The sequence below is a fragment of the Corythoichthys intestinalis genome, chromosome 8, assembly GCF_030265065.1.
Source record: "Corythoichthys intestinalis isolate RoL2023-P3 chromosome 8, ASM3026506v1, whole genome shotgun sequence".
In the NCBI taxonomy this organism is placed as follows: Eukaryota; Metazoa; Chordata; class Actinopteri; order Syngnathiformes; family Syngnathidae; genus Corythoichthys; species Corythoichthys intestinalis.
This window is the reverse complement of record NC_080402.1, coordinates 355,641-372,677: the sequence shown is the minus strand read 5'-3', so window position 1 is coordinate 372,677 and position 17,037 is coordinate 355,641. Positions and strand designations below refer to the sequence as shown.

The 17,037-nt window shown below is 42.6% G+C and overlaps 1 protein-coding gene across 2 annotated transcripts in view; it reads right to left on the bottom strand.

Annotated features, from left to right (window-relative positions):
- Window positions 1–3,047: 3,047 nt before the first annotated feature.
- Window positions 3,048–17,037, bottom strand: part of fam193a (family with sequence similarity 193 member A) — a 33,560-nt gene continuing 19,570 nt past the window's right edge. For both annotated transcript variants that reach the window (XM_057843821.1, XM_057843820.1), the window contains 7 exons: window positions 15,417–15,660; window positions 13,500–13,772; window positions 12,558–12,825; window positions 10,461–10,647; window positions 4,731–5,601; window positions 3,584–3,665; window positions 3,048–3,356 (listed from right to left, as the gene is read on the bottom strand). In XM_057843821.1, coding sequence (XP_057699804.1) covers window positions 3,263–3,356; window positions 3,584–3,665; window positions 4,731–5,601; window positions 10,461–10,647; window positions 12,558–12,825; window positions 13,500–13,772; window positions 15,417–15,660 — 2,019 coding nt within the window. In that variant the 3' untranslated portion in view covers window positions 3,048–3,262. The remainder of the gene's footprint in view (window positions 3,357–3,583; window positions 3,666–4,730; window positions 5,602–10,460; window positions 10,648–12,557; window positions 12,826–13,499; window positions 13,773–15,416; window positions 15,661–17,037) is intronic.

Here is a 17,037-nt window from a genome sequence, read left to right as displayed (position 1 = left end):
AGTTTTTAAAAAAATCCAATTTGTTCTTCCTCTGGCCATGATGCACCCTCCCTCCCTCCTACAAATGACTTTATCGCTAGCACACGTCCAAGCCATTTAAAGCGGGAGGATGGCAGTCAATGAACGTTTGCTCATTGGCTGCCAAACCTCCCGCTTCAAATGGATTGGACGTCTAGTGACGTCAATAAGGGAATAGCAGATGCTTTGACATTAATCAAATATCATTATATCAATCATTTCTGAGGGGAAAACTTTTACTTTTAGAACTTGAAACGTGCCTACTAGTTTAATAATATTACTTAGTATACTGTAGAAGTAGTACTAAAAAGTAGGACTTTCTCATGGCTTTTAGGTCATAACCACATTTACTATTTAGTTGAGGTGTACTTACTAGTTAGTCCAGCTAAACTAGTACTACTAAATTTAGTAGTACTAATATTTAGTTGGTAAAAGTTAAACCGTTTACAAGCATAACACCATTTACCATTCTACCGTTTTAAACGATATAATGGGGAAAAAAAACTTGCTATGCATGGTCATCTTTTTGAGGGGAAAACCCCCACATTTTTATACATGGTCTTTTTAATTTAAAAAAAAAAAAAAAAAAAAATATATATATATATATATATATATATATATTTTTTTTTTTTAAAGGCCTCATTACTGTATACATGGTTGTTTATATGGGGAAAAATGCCTTATTACTGTAATTTCCATACTATAAGCCACAACTTTTTTCCTTCATTTTGCACCCTGCAGCATATAGTCCAGTGCAGTTTATTTGTTAATTTGGGTTCGTAGGTAAAATTTGACAGCGGCGTCATAAGACTGCCATAAGATTGTCATAATTACGACATGACATCATCATGGGCATTAAAGAACGCTTCTGAGAGATGTCATTCGGCAAACGATGTCACTAACTCCATTTATGTCCAGCTGGGATCTTTTACATCCATTCAAAAGGGCGATCATTTGCCGGATGACACAACAAATTGCTTCTGTCATAAGCATTCAATAATGCTCATGGCAGCGATGGTCTTATGACAGTCTGACGGCACCACTGTCAAATTAAGTGTTACCAAATTCCATAACTTGCAATTAATGAAACAACTAGAACAGTAACTGAAGGCATCATTAGCTCAGAACACGAGTCTTGATTATTTACATCTGTAGCGCTGCAATGCATGCTAGGAGGCATGTTGGATGAAAACAGCATTGGCAGCAGAGGTTGACTGTCACCCTCAAGGGAACAGTAATGGCCAAATGAAACTTCTTGAGACAATGAAGCTTTGCAGCCAATCGATTCAAGGCTTCATGGCGGTTCATTTGATCTTATGAGTCTTATGATGCCGCCGTCAATTAAGAGTGTTACCGGTTGATATGGTTCAGTGTAAATATCCCATAATACAAAAAGGACAGCTGCGGCTTACGGTCCACTGCAACTTATCTATGAACAAATATAAACAAAACTAATATACATGTTCATTTTTTAGCTACATTCTTGAGGGTGGAAAAGCCCACCTTGTATGGCTGTTTTTGAGATAGAAAAAAACCTTTATTATTTACATTATTTTTTTTACACTTTAAGACCTTAAACCCTTTAAAGACTATTTTTGGACTTTTTTTTCACATATGAATAATTAATGTATTTTCATTTTTTTTTTTTTTTTAAAAACAAGTTATAAATACAATATCAATAAACACAATATTAATACTACTAAAATAGAGAATTAACCATCGGTTAAGACTACTTTTTTGTTTTCTAGCATTGAAACCATTGCCAATCATTCATCATTTGGGTGCCAATGACGGAGGTCGATGTCCAATCCATTTTGACCGGGAGGGGCGAATAAACATTTCTCCCAGCCAAAACGGATTGGCCGTTTAGCCTCGTCCATGCCGGCCAGCGAGTCAAAAAACGCAGTTGGCCCATGAAAGGGTTCGAGACATTGTTTTGTTTGCAGGTGGGTGACGTCATGTGTCACACTGCTCTACTTTTCAAGGTAGGCGAGACCTTTCACTTCCTCCCTCGCACAACATACAGTCATGGTATGTGACGACATTACCGCATGATCACAAGACTTCCACGCGTAAACCCCAAAGCCATTGTGATCGGTCGCCTCACCTATATATATTTTCAACTATTCATAAGTCGACAAGAATTTTTTTTTTCCTCCCCTCAGTTTTTCCATCAAGTGTGATATGCAAGTGGATTCATCTGCGGATGCGTGGAAAAAATGGTTATAGTCCAAATTGAGGCCCAATTAAAAGACATCAAATACTGTATGCTATTTTTTCTCTCCATTTTTTTCAATATATATTTCAAACGTTTTACGTCAGCATTTTAATTTTTACGTATTTTTGTATCAACTTCATTTCCACATTTAAATATTTTGTTTCAATGTTTTCATTGAATCCAACATTTTACTTAAATGTATTTAATTCATCGTCTCCATTTTTATTTGGTACAAGTTATTATTATTTAGCTGTTTTTTTTTTCTGATTAAAACAATTTTTCAGTTTTCATTAAATAATCATTCTTAATTATTTCTGCAATTTTCCAGTTAACATTTTCCCGATTTAAATTTTAAATCACCTCGATCAGCTTCATTTCCTTTTTATGTTCAACTTTATACTTACAATTTAAGAAATCCATTTTAGTTTTCATTTAAACATTTACCATTTGTAATAGTTCCAACATTAATCTTCAATTTTCCCCAATATTTATTTTCCATTTCTATTGACTCATATTTCAATATTTTTGTCACTTTTTTCCCATGTAATAAAAATTCATTGGAGTCAGATTAGAGAATTCACCATTCAGTTGTTTAAAAAAACTCATCGTCTGCCATCGACGGCGCAGGACGTCCGATCCATTTGGGGGGGGAAAAATGATACCAAAAAAGTATCTGGTAAAATGTTTTACTCATTTTCTTTTAAACAGAATCTACAAAAGAAAAAAACAAGTATTCTGTGAGGGTGCGAAGGGGGAGGGAGGAGAATAAGCCACAATATGTCAAATACATCTTTTTAATTAACAATAATAATTATCTTTTTTTTTTTCTTTTTAAATGATTTTATACCATGGCTTGTTCAGTCATGAAAGCGTCCGACGAAAAGCACACGAGCACGCTTGTTCAGCAGGTCCGTCAAGGGGGAAGGGAAGGAGAAAAAAAGCAAGGCAGCATCCGGCGAGTCCGTCCGTCCGTCCGTCGGTAGATTGCTGCTGGCCAGTGGAGGTATGTTTCAAGGGGGGCCGGACTCAGTGTGCTGCGAAGGTGGCCTTTTTTAAACTAAAGTTGGACCAGTTGATTGACAGCCGCTGGCGCGTCTGCCGGGCCGAGTCCAAACAGAACCTGAAGACACACGCCGGAGGGCATTTTACAGACCCTTCATTTTTAGTGGCGGAGAGTTGGTGATAGTAAAAAACATCTTCATGCTAAACAATATAAAAACCAATATTGACATGCTAACCGCTAGCATTTTAGCACCTGATTTGAACACACGGTGGAGCAACACATGGTGCGAAAATGCAAATAAAGCTCCAACTATATGAAATTTTTGCTAGTTTAAAAACACGTACCTTTTAAAATACTCCACCTCTCGCTCCGTCTCGTCCATCTCAGTGCTATCCAGATCGATGTCTTTGGGAAGGAACACGTCATCTATACACAAAACACACATTTTGTCGGTCAGGAGTGTTTTTGTGTTGTATTTTACATGACACTTGGCCAAAGACATAGCGTTCAATGTTCATTTGCCACACCCAGTCAAAACGGATTGGACGCCTAGTGTCGTCAACAATGGCACTAGTTGCATTCACAGCCAGGCCTCTCGGTTTGAATGAACTGGATGTCAGTATATGTCTTTTTAGAGGTCCCGCAGGTATCGATTTCCCGATCGCTGCCCGGTACAGCTATTTTTGGGGTACCGGATAGCGTCAGATTTGGTCAAAAGATCCTGTGACCGTGTGTTTTCGGGGCTTTTTGCCGGCTGTAAATCAAACCACTAGGAAAGCGTGTCCCCTGAGGGGGAATACTTCTCTTTAGTATCAGATTATTGTCTTAATATTTGTAAACACAGCATTTCTTGAGGAGATATCAGCAGTGCTCACTTTAATACAATAGATAGGATTTGTCAATGAAACGGTTACATTATTTTCACAGGTATAAAAAGACGGGTATCGTCTCGGCATCGGCAAAACATTATCGGGACATCCCTAAACGGCAAGTGACTTTAAAATGATTTCTGACAAATCCATCCAGAAATGTGACAGATAATTATAATATTAATCAGTGCCCTTTTCGCAGCTGCCTTGGTGACAACTAAAAAATTTTGAAAATATGATGTCACACCCAGAATGAGCCGCAGAGTTCTGCTAGCATGAGATCGATCCATACAGTAGATGCCCTATTTTCTTTATAGTCAACATGTACTACTGTCGCTGTAGCTAGCGAAGCACGAGAAAGCTAACCATGGTCATCAATCATCAATTCTGGTTGTGACGTCACATTTACACTTAAAAAAAAAATTATAGATTTTTTTTAATTGGGTGATCCCTGATGCATCGTTTTGGGTGGAATCACTAGGAGAAAACGGCCAGATTGGAGTGCCAAATTCCTCTTCTATATGTAACCTATTTGAATATTTTGACCATTTCATAGACCCCTTAATTATCGTACGGCAATATTGCGAGATCACCGATCTGTGTCCGTAGTATGGACACACACCTATGGAAGTGTTCATCTTGTCGCCCTTCTTCTTCTTGCTCTTCTTGGCTTTGCCTTTCGGCTGCGGGGACTCGGCGCCGGGAGGCTTCCCGTTCTGTTCCGACTGGAGACGGAGAGGCGGCGAGGGCGACGGGTCGGACGCGGGCGGGCTCCGCCGGCGGTCTTCCTTCAGCTGCCTTTTCCCGCCGTGGCTCTCCGAGGCGGGCGCCTCCGCGGGCCCGGCGGCGACGGTCTCGGGGGCGGGCGCCCCCGGCCGGGCTTTGACGTCGGCGTTGCGGTCGCGCAGGCGCGAGACGCCCCGCTCGGAGCGCCGGGCGTCGGGTCGGGATTCCGGCCGGAGGTCCTCGGGGCAGATGAGGCCGCGGAGGAGCTGCGACTTGCCGTCGCGCAGGCGGTCCAGCACGTTCTGGGCCGCCCGCTCCAGCGGCGGCGGATTGTTCTCGCCGGGCGCCGTGTTCTCCTTGGCTTTGTCCTTCTTCTTCTTCTTGGCGGCGCAGTGTTGCTGGCGGAGCTCCTGCAACCGGAGGAGCTCGCGCTGGAGCGCGGCTTCTTCTTCTTGGCGTCGCCTGCGCCGCTCCTCCCGCTGCGCCTCGGCCTCCTGCCGGGCCTTCTCCTCCATCTTTTTCTGCTTGTGTCGAGCCCGCTTGGCGGCTTTGGAGCTGGACGCCGGCTTGCTGTCGGCGCTGTTGATGAACTGGAGCAGGTCCTCCACCCGCCGGTGGTCCTCCAGGCCGCCGGCCGGACCCTCGCGCTCGGGCGCAGGCTGCTGCTCCTCGCGCTTGGGCTGCTGCTCCTCCTTGCGCTTGGTCAGGCGCAAGCGCAGCTTCTCGCGCATCTCGGCGTAGTTGCGGCTCGTCGGCGCCGACGGAGGCTGGGAAGGGAGAAAGCCCACAAAATAAGTTTTCTCCACTGGAGGGCGCACATACTCTTTGGATGGGTGATGTTTCATTTCTTCAATTTTTCTACTCTGAATTCCGTGATTTCTTGAGCCTAATATGGTCACGGTACTGTATAATAAGAACACTTCATCTAGATCAGTGGTCCCCAACCTTTTTTGCACCTTGGCCTATTTTTCCACAGACTGGCAATGTGTGGCAGAAAATGACAGTAAATATAAAATTACACGACAGGGCTAAGGAAAATGTAACTCACCATACGCTGAAGCAACCTTTTTTTTTTTTTTTTTTTTTTTTTTTTTTACCAGCCGCCTCTCCTAAAACTTGACGGCAAATATCAGAGTTATCTCCAATCGTGAAAGGTTTCTCGGCTTTAGCGATACAGTTCGCCACGAGATATGATGCTCTCAGCGGCATTGGCTTTTGTTACTTCGTATGCTCGCTTTTAGCCACATATTATGCAGAATGGTTTTTGTCGTAGGCTCCTCCTCTGGCTCAGCAGGTGGCCTTTATCCTGTAAGAAAAGATTTTGCCGCTCGCAGCCAACGGCAGCTAACATTAGCGTTTACATTGACTAACGCTTGGCTGCAAACACCCCAGTAAGGGCCGTCAACCACAAGAAGGCAACGTACACACATCTCTACTCGGATTTGTATAGATGTGTCAAGAGTAGGGCTGTCAAACGATTAAAATTCTTAATGGAGTTAATCACAGCTTAAAAATGAATTAATCGTAATTAATCGCAATTCAAACCATCTTTCAAATATGCCATATTTTTCTGTAAATTATTGTTGGAATGGAAAAACAAGACAAGACGGATATATACATTCAACATACTGTACATAAGTACTGTATTTGTTTATTATAACAATAAATCAACAAGATGGCATTAACATTAACATTCTGTTAAAGCGATCCATGGATAGAAAGACTAGTAGTTCTTAAAGGATAAATGTTAGTACAAGTTACAGAAATTTTATATTAAATCCCCTCTTAATGTTTTTGTTTTAATAAAATTGGTAAAATTTTCAATCAAAAAATAAACTATTAGCTCGCCATTGTTGATGTCAATAATTACACAATGCTCATAATTCAGTCACACCAAAGCGCCAGCAGAGGGAGACAAAACACACAAGTAACAAGTGGACATGTCACTGTGCTGTCATTTTAATCTGTTTGAGCGGGGCATGTGCGTTAATTTCGTCAAATATTTTAACGTGATTAATTGAAAAAATGAATTACCGCCCGTTAACGCGATAGTTTTGACAGCCATAGTCAAGAGGCATAGGCCAGATTGCGGTCATTAACAAATGATTCATTATTTTTCTGCGGCCTGGTAACAAATGCGCCACAGACCGTCGGTGATTGGGGAACACTGATCTAGAAGTTGTGCTGAGAAAAAAAAATACACCCTAACTTGAGTAGTCTTTTCAATGAGTACTTTTCCTTTTACTTGAGTACATTTTTTAGAGGATTATTATTTTGGAAGTAATGCTACTTTTATTTGAGTCCAATTTTTGGCTAGGAAGCCTATACAGTATCGATCACTATTCCCTTTGCTCTGTACTCTGGAAAAAATGCAAGACAATAATAACAACCACAAAGAAAGTCCTCTGTGGCACATTAATATCATTTACATTTTGAAAGTGCCTATGACAGCAAAAAGCATGTTTATTTCATATTTCACGTGGTATTTTATGCTCCTGAATGAAATGGACCGCTTGGATGTGTGTGGAAGCGATCGATTTATATCCAATTTTTCTAATGCCGAGCCATGAAAATGAGCGACTTCCTTGGATTGAGGAGGAATGCGAATGTGACATCAACTGGGTCAGCATCTCACAATACAGCATTGCTTTATTGCAGGCAGATGGACTGCGGATTCAGCCGATTTTGCGGATTACTTAGTTTATTTTTCACATCACGTCAGCCCAATGTGCTGCAGGCTTTTGTTGCTGCACCAGGGAGAGGCGTATGAGCCTTTTTGGGTTTCAAATAGTTCCCGTTCACTGCGGAGAATGGCCAAAATAACTGTGGGACCATTGGACCGACGAGGAAGTGAGGAAACTACGTGTTGTGAAATACTGGGATCATGGCACACGTTTCAATGAGGAGATGGTGGCTTGCATTTTGTGGCTGACAATGTTCCTTGTCCACCGAGAAGGCCACTCGGCCGACGACCGGCGGCTCGTCGTGCACCCACCTCGGTCCTCTTTGCGTGCCCGCCTGGAGAGCGCTATACTCTGATTACGCTCGTGCGGTTCTCCATACAGTGCCTTGCAAAAGTATTCGGCCCCCTTGAATCTTGCAACCTTTCGCCACATTTCAGGCTTCAAATATAAAGATATGAAATTTAATTTTTTGGTCAAGAATCAACAACAAGTGGGACACAATCGTGAAGTGGAAAAACATTTATTGGATAATTTCAACTTTTTTAACAAATAAAAAAATGAAAAGTGGGGCGTGCAATATTATTCGGCCCCTTTACTTTCAGTGCAGCAGAAGTTCAGTGAGGATCTCTGAATGATCCAATGTTGTCCTAAATGACCGATGATGAGAAATAGAATCCACCTGTGTGTAATCAAGTCTCCGTATAAATGCACCTGCTCTGTGATAGTCTCAGGGTTCTGTTTAAAGTGCAGAGAGCATTATGAAAAGGCAGGTCCGAGATACTGTTGTGGAGAAGTTTAAAGCTGGATTTGGATACAAAAAGATTTCCCAAGCTTTAAACATCTCAAGGAGCACTGTGCAAGCCATCATATTGAAATGGAAGGAGCATCAGACCACTGCAAATCTACCAAGACCCGGCCGTCCTTCCAAACTTTCCTCTCAAACAAGGAGAAAACTGATCAGAGATGCAGCCAAGAGGCCCATGATCACTCTGGATGAACTGCAGAGATCTACAGCTGAGGTGGGAGAGTCTGTCCATAGGACAACAATCAGTCGTACACTTCACAAATCTGGCCTTTATGGAAGAGTGGCAAGAAGAAAGCCATTTCTCAAAGATATCCATAAAAAGTCTCGTTTAAAGTTTGCCACAAGCCACCTGGGAGACACACCAAACATGTGGAAGGTGCTCTGGTCAGATGAAACCAAAATTGAACTTTTTGGCCACAATGCAAAACGATATGTTTGGCGTAAAAGCAACACAGCTCATCACCCTGAACACACCATCCCCACTGTCAAACATGGTGGTGGCAGCATCATGGTTTGGGCCTGCTTTTCTTCAGCAGGGACAGGGAAGATGGTTAAAATCGATGCAGCCAAATACAGGAACATTCTGGAAGAAAACCTGTTGGTGTCTGCACAAGACCTGAGACTGGGACGGAGATTTATCTTCCAACAGGACAATGATCCAAAACATAAAGCCAAATCTACAACGGAATGGTTCAAAAATAAAGGTATCCAGGTGTTAGGATGGCCAAGTCAAAGTCCAGACCTGAATCCAATCGAGAATCTGTGGAAAGAGCTGAAGACTGCTGTTCACAAACACGCTCCATCCAACCTCACTGAGCTCCAGCTGTTTTGCAAGGAAGAATGGGCAAGAATTTCAGTCTCTCGATGTGCAAAACTGATAGAAACATACCCCAAGCGACTTGCAGCTGTAACTGGAGCAAAAGGTGGCGCTACAAAGTATTAACGCAAGGGGGCCGAATAATATTGCACGCCCCACTTTTCAGTTTTTTATTTGTTAAAAAAAGTTTAAATTATCCAATAAATTTTGTTCCACTTCAAGATTGTGTCCCACTTGTCGTTGATTCTTGACAAAAAATTACAATTTTATATCTTTATGTTTGAAGCCTGAAATGTGGCGAAAGGTTGCAAGGTTCAAGGGGGCCGAATACTTTTGCAAGGCACTGTATTGTCAAGATTTCCAGGCACCTCTGCCCTCTTCATGTGCCCGGCGATAGACCACCATCCTCGGGTTGGGCTCGGGGCAGCTACACTCTCCTCCTACATCAGCCGGTTTGTCCGTCGGTCATTCTCCAGCCTCTTCACCGGCAACGAGCACTCCTGCCCGCAGCAGGGGAAGGACGAGCTGTAACTTGCTCACCGCCGGGGGGTTGCCGATCGGTGAAGACAATCGACAACTCCGCCGCCGTGTGAGATGATCCGGGGTAGTTTTGAGTGATTTTTTCTTTTTTGAAAGGTGATAAGACATGGAAACACCGCTCGGTTTGGGTTAGCATGTTGGCTAGCTGTCACGCCTCCTGATTTATTTACGCTCTCCGTAGCCGGTGCAGGGAAACTACAAAAGCCGAACTAACATAAAATATCATTCAGGAGATGCAAGAAGTGGACAGTCTTGACCCATTATAGAGTCATTTTGCCCTGTCGTACAGAATAAATTCCTTTTTAATATTTCATATTCCATTTAGCAGAAGGCTGTTATTTGTCATGACCATACCATTTATTTAGCAATTGGGGAAAAAAATACTTTGATCAAAAGAATATCCTGTAAAAATATTGGAGTAGAGAGATTGAAACAATCATGACATTTTGATGCTGTCTGTCGCATTTTCCTCATTCTGAATAATTCCACCTTCAATGGTCTAAATTCTAAATCAGATGAAATGCCGATGTCATCTTCCAGCTGGGGAGCGCTATAATGACAGTCGGGGTAAACGGCAGATTTAAAGACTAATTTCTCGTCATCTGCGCTTTTTCAAATTGTTATATATAGTTGAATCGTCTCAAAATAGGATTCTAATTCACATAATAATGCCATTTTATGCTGTCACAGGCACTTTAAAGACCCTCAATGTAACACAATTATAAACAATCTCAGGGTGTGTGTCAGAGCAGTAAAAATGACAAATAGTCGCCATCTTACCCCGCCGTGTCCGAAGAACTCGCAGTAGCAGCAGTCACAGTACTTTCCTTCCTTCTGGTTGGTGGAGGTGGAGGTGGACGAGCTGTGTTCCGAGCAGCTGTCCTCGTCCTGGCTCTCCTCGCCGTCGTAGGGCGGGTGCTCGTACGCCCCGTTCCCCTCGCACCGGTGCCCCTCGCAGTCGGGATCACTGAAGGAGGGGGGAAATGGGAATTCACAGGCCTCAATAGTACTGCATCCATACCAATACTAATATACTTCTACTAAGAAATACACGCCGATGCTGCACAATATGTATTTTTAGGGATCTAGTTTGCTGGGGCCAAGATGTCCGCCGGCTACGCATCCCGCCATATAAGAGAAACACATGAGTTTACTGGAGTAGACATCCAGACTTCAAACGGATTGGAAATGTAGCGTAAGTCAGAAATAACAAGATGCCCCCTCCCAATCCCTAGTAGACGTCCAATCCATTCCAAGCAGGCGGCTGGCAGCGAATGAACGAACTCTCCCACTTCAAACGGACTGGACGTCTGATGCCGTAAAGGGCAGACAATGAGTTAAGCGGTGTCTGAACAAGCCATGATAGAAATTAGAGCCTAGTTCGGGCCTAAAAAATCCAGCCCGACCCGACACGGCCCGCTGGTATTGAGGCCCGACCCGGCCCGAGCTCGATCACTTAACTAGATTTGCAGGCCCGAGCCCGAAAAACCCGATTTTTTTTTTTTTTTTTTTTTTTGAGTGACGCGGAAAAAACGCAGCAGCAGCAGCAATTTATTTTCATTTCTTCGAGTAGGCAGAAAAAAACGCAAGTTTTCTTAATGTTTAAATAATCTACATATTTTTTTGAGAATTATCAAAGCATTCACACAACGAAATAACGCTGGGAAAGTTTGTTAAACATATTTCTGAGTGTGTGGGATATTGTTCTCACATGGACGCGCCTCTCTGACAAGGAGAGGGAACAGGAGAGGGCGGCGCCTCGGCCGTGCAGCGGGAGGACAAGAAGAAAAAGCGGCCGGCGCCACGGCGTTCGTGCACACGCACAAGCAAAAGCGCAATACAGAGAGCATGCTCTCCATGTTTTTTTTGGTGTTTTTTTTTTAAATAATTTATTAGTCCGGCATGGCGGCCCGACCCGACCTGACCCGAACGTGAATGCTTAAATTGTGGGCCCGCGGGTCGGGTCGGGTTCGGGCACAAAATCTAACCTCTAATAGAAATTACAGTCAATTCAGTATGCAGTAATTTAGTACATAGACTTCATAATGTATTGACGGAATAAATAGGGGGCCGCCAAAGCTGACCGAGTGGAATCACAGACAAAGAGCTTTTTTCGTTGAAAATTCTTATGAATAAATGCTTAAATCCCCGAATTCTTTATAGATGTGGACGTAAAACAGTCTCGATTCTTGGTTAAAAGCAAAAAAAAAAAAAAAAAAAAAAAAAAAAAAGTGCAGTTAGCGTTTATTTTACGTAAATATGTCGAAGTGCAATGCTAGTCTGCTAGTGAATGTAGCTAGCGGCCGCTTAATGTAAACAGAGCTTTTCCAGTGAGAAATTCTTGTGACCACATTCCTAAATCCCCTAATTCTTTATAGATATGGACGCAAAACATTCTCAATTCTTGGTTAAAAGCAAAAAAAACGTGCAGTCAGCATTTATTTTACATAAATATTGCGAATTATGATGCCAATGCAGTCACGGCCAATTTCTCTGATTTTTTTGACGTTTCAAAAGACATGCATGGTAGGAAAAATATAATAATTACCTTGAGTCCTCGGACAAATCAATCCAGAGACAATCCTTCCTGTTTGTATGCGGTACAGTTTTTGCACTTTTTCAATAGAAATCCGGCTTTAGATCGCTGCCTGCGTGTTGGTGAATAGCTCCTCTAGATGTGGGCGGCCCCCCTACTCGAAGGCGAGGCGCGGCGCATGACCGATCAGAGCCGTCAATACATTATGAAATTATGTTTAGTATTAAAAGAAACATTTTTTTTTTTTAAAAACGAGATATCGATTCAGTATCGGCAACAGTCGATATCACACGAGAATGGAAAAGAAAAAAAAAAAAAAGGTAAACCTCAAACAGACCTACCTGCAGACGCTCGGTGGGGCGCTGAGGGGACTGTCCGCTGACGAAACGGCCGGCTCGGCCGGCGGGAGGCACAGACCGGGGTGCGTCTCCCCCGAGTCGGGCGCCGTTTTGGGGAAGGGCGCCATGGCGGGGAGGTGCGCGGCGGGGGTCGGCGGAAGGGAAGGCGCGGAGAGCGGCGGCAGGGGGCCTAGAGGGGCGGGGTTGTTTCGGGGGGCGGCCGGGGAGATTTGCCGGTGGTCCTCTTTACCCAAACTGTGAAAAACATCATCTGGGGAGAAAAAGACAAATCGAGGTTTGATCCATCGAGTCAGAACAATTTCTTAAGACCTCCGATCAGTCATTTAAACTCACGCGCACAACGTAGACTTAAAGAAAAGTCAATTTGAACATATGTACATCGAAAACCATCGAGGGGACATACGGTACATTAAAATTATAATAGAAAAATACAAAAAACTGAAAATACAACGTAAAATTAGAAAATCCTACATTTAGAAAAAAAATGGAAAAACTGGATGATTTAAAAAAAAAATGAAACTAAAAAATAAAATGAATTTTGAATTCCTTTTTATTTTAGAATTTATTATTTTTTTAATTGACTACATTTACTTTTATTTAACTTTATTAAAAAAAATATTTTTAAGACTTTGGGGATTTTTCCAATTCCAGCTGTACTGTTTCTATTTTCTGTGGCATTTTTTTTTAAAAATCAATACTACAGTATCTTATATATTCCTCCAATAAAGCATCAATGGCGCTCCATGAGTTAAAGTGGAACTGTATTACCACATCCCTACTCCGTTATGAGTCATCTTTATTTGACTTCTTCTTTCCAGCGGTGATGCAAGGTTTCGTAAATGTACGGTGACAGTGTGGAAAAGGTGTGTCGAGAGTTCAAAGGTCAGGCGTGCGTGCAAAGCAAAAAATAAGATAGGTTATTACTTGACTGGACAGTAGTAGCTGTACACGAGACGGACGCGGCGGCCGCCCGGTTGGTCTCCATGAAGGCATCTTGGAAATTGTACAGACACTTCTTCTTGGCGCCGCTCTTCTTCTGCTCGCGGGCCTCCGACGACGAGCACGAAGAAAGGGACGAGGGCGACGACGAGGAAGGGTGCGGGGCGGCGGGCGGCAGAGGGTGGCGGTGCTCCGCCCGGGGGCTGGCGGGCGTCGGCGGAAGGGGGACGTCGGCGGGGGGCGGGTCTAGCATTTCGCCTGGGAAAGAGGGAACAATTCATTCAAATGTTTCAAAATGAGTTTAGCGCTAGAGTACGTCCATTCGAAGCGCGAGGGTGACGGCGAACCAGTGTCGGTGACGATCATGAAAGTATTTCATCAACAAACACTTTTTTCATGATGATGACGAGAAGAGCTAAAAACGTGTTTTGGAAGATTAAAACATCACGAGCCTAATGTCAGTTTTCATCTGACCAGACAAAAATTGTTCACAATATGTGATGTTTTTATGTGTAGTTAGCCTGCATCGTAGCAGTGTCTGCTTGTGTCACTCTTGTGACATGCGTCACCTCCCCCCAGTGCAGTGTCCTCCAGAATATGCAAAGTTGCTTTAGCCTCTAAAGGTTTGCACTGAGCGATCATCATCGCAAACTACGTGTAACTCGTAGCGTTAGCATAGCATTCGTGTTTGCATTCGTCTAACGCGGGGGTTAGCAACCTGCGGCTCTAGAGCTACGTGCGGCTCTTTAGCGCTGTCCTAGTGGCTCCCTGGACCTTTTCAAAAATGTTTGACAATGGAAAAAAAAAAGGGGAGTGGGGAAATATATTTTTAGTTTTAATATGGTTTCTATAGGAGGACAAACATGACATAAACATTCTTCTAATTCATGAATATTGTAACAAAGTTAAACTGTAGGGAAAATACACATTTACCGTATTTTCCACACTATAAGGTGCGTCGGAGTATAAGGCGCACCTTCCATGAATGACCTATTTTAAAGCCATTTTCATGTATAGAGCGCACTGCATTATCAGGCGAAGTAGTAGTAGTAGTAGTAGTAGTTGTAGTAGTTGTAGTAGTTGTAGTAGTAGTAGTAGTAGTGGGTGGTGTTGCGTTATGCATCCACAAGATGGAGCCAAGCTAAATGGAATGTCATGCCATGATTAACCAATATTCAGCCATGTTTATAAGGTGCACTGTCAGAAAATTTTAGGCTTTCAGGTGCAACTTACAGTGCGGAAAATACGGTAATCATGAAGGCTTGTTGTGTATTTGTAGTCAACTTAGTCATTTTGATACTTGGCTAATATAGCTAATATAGATACATACACCATGCGTTGCCTTCATTATAAGGCTTATATAAGGCTTTCAATTTTTTGTGGCCCCAGACATATTTGTTTTTTTTTTTTCTCCAATATGGCTCTAATAACATTTTTGGTTGCCTACCCCTGTTGCAGGCGCTACAATATGTGTTCGTCTGTCAATGTCAATTCAAAATAGTTCAAAACATTTTATTTAATTTTGGAGTAAAAGTTTCAAATTTGACAGAAGAAAACATTTTTCCATGAACGGAGATTAAAACGAGACAAAAATAGTCTAGTTTTCGCCAACAAAAACTAGACAAAGACATTTTGAGCTGACTAAAATACAACCAAGACAAATAAGTAATATTATCCAAAAGACTAAGACGAAAATTAAAAGGTCTTCCAAAAAAAAAAAAAACTGAAGCGAACAGACGTTCAACCCTCCTACTTCAAACGAATACGAGGTCTGTCGTTGTCAATGGCAGCCACGGAGTAAGTAGCCGAAGAATCCGTTGGGGAATAAGCTAGTGCTGACTTCATTTGAATGTCAGTGCATTGGGGGCGATTTTCAAGTTTCTGCTCTTCAGAGTGCCTCACCTTGCAGCAACTCGGGCAGCAGCACTTGACTGATGGATTGATCCAAACTCTTCATCACGGCGGCATCCCACAGGCTCTCAAAATTGAGCGACAGGCACTGCAGCGAGTTGTTCCAGTCGCCCGTCCCGCCGCCGCCGCCGCCGCCACCATTGAAGCTGTTCTGGTACACGTGCTCCGGTAGCGTGGGACTGAAAGCCGGCTGCTTGGCCACCGAGTGGTTGGTCGTGGGGTTGGGAGGCAAAGGCTTGGAGAGGACAAAGACCACCAGACATGTTAGAACATACCACTTGTGCAACTACTATTGAAACAAGGCAAAAACTTTATTGTTATTGCATCATGCTTTGTTGTTTCCTTTGGTTAAACTGTATTATGAGGCCCCACTGGATATATTCATAATACGGGTGTAACGGTACACAAAAATCTCGGTTCGGTACGTCCCTCGGTTTTGAGGTCACGGTTTGGTTCATTTTCGGTACAGTAAGAAAACAAAATGCAAAATATAAATGTGCTAGTTGTTTATTACACAGCTTTGTGCTTTCAACAATAGGAACATTAGACTATACAAAGCTAGAATTCTGCTCAAAAAGTAGCGGGTATTTAAAGATAATAATCCAACAACAATTTGCCTTTCAGACCCCGCGTATTGGTCAGCTTTCTTTCTGAAAGAAAGAAGAAAAAAGAAGTCCTGTGCTAAAGAGAAAAGCAATCCCAATGAAAAAGATTTTAACATCTATTTTACAAATGAAATGCCTCAATGAATCGTTTTTCTTATGAACGGTTTTCAAAAACTTTATTGGTGGATTTTCTCAAGTTAAAGCGCCACACAGAAATTAATACATTTAATTGTTAAGCAGGATCTGTGTATTATTCTTATTATTTAATTACAGGTGTTTTAGCTCATTTCAATTTATTTCATTTAAATGGGCTATTATTTATTTTATTAAGTGTTTGTATTTTACAACTGTGATGTAGTATTCATCTACATTGTACATTTTATGTTGTATAACTTTAATACCTATGTGAATATTAGTTCCTACTTGTTTTGTTGTGGTAGGAGGGTTTTTTATTGAACACGGGGCCGTGTTGGTTATTATTATAGCAGAGAAGACAGCAGTAAATCAACAAAGGCAATTCAACTGTGCCCCGATCTACCACTCAAGAGATCTGATGGACTCAAAAAGTGGGTTACGATTGCATATTAGTTTGAAAATCGACCGGGTCCACCGTATTTTTACACGAGTGACTTCCGGTCTGCCCGATCCTAGCTACCGGTAGTAGTATTGACGCAGGAGGGTCGCGTCTCGCGTCAAATAATAAACTCTGCCATTCATTTTTCTTTCGTCGTGTTGAGCCGCTTCTGGGACGCGTCTCGGCCGCACTGCGACTGGTGTGCATTGGCTGATTGACTTTAACGCCCGCGTTTCACTGCATTCTCGCGGCGGCCGCGTTGTCGCGCCGTTGACGTTTCTGGGTTATACTGTCCTACCGTGTTGGTCCTCATTATAGTAGAGAAGACGGAGTAAATATAATCTACACAAAGAAACTGTAACCCCATCGACTAACAGCCTCGAAAAGTAAGGGTAACATTACGTCAGAAACTCGTTCAGTACGCCTCCGTTCC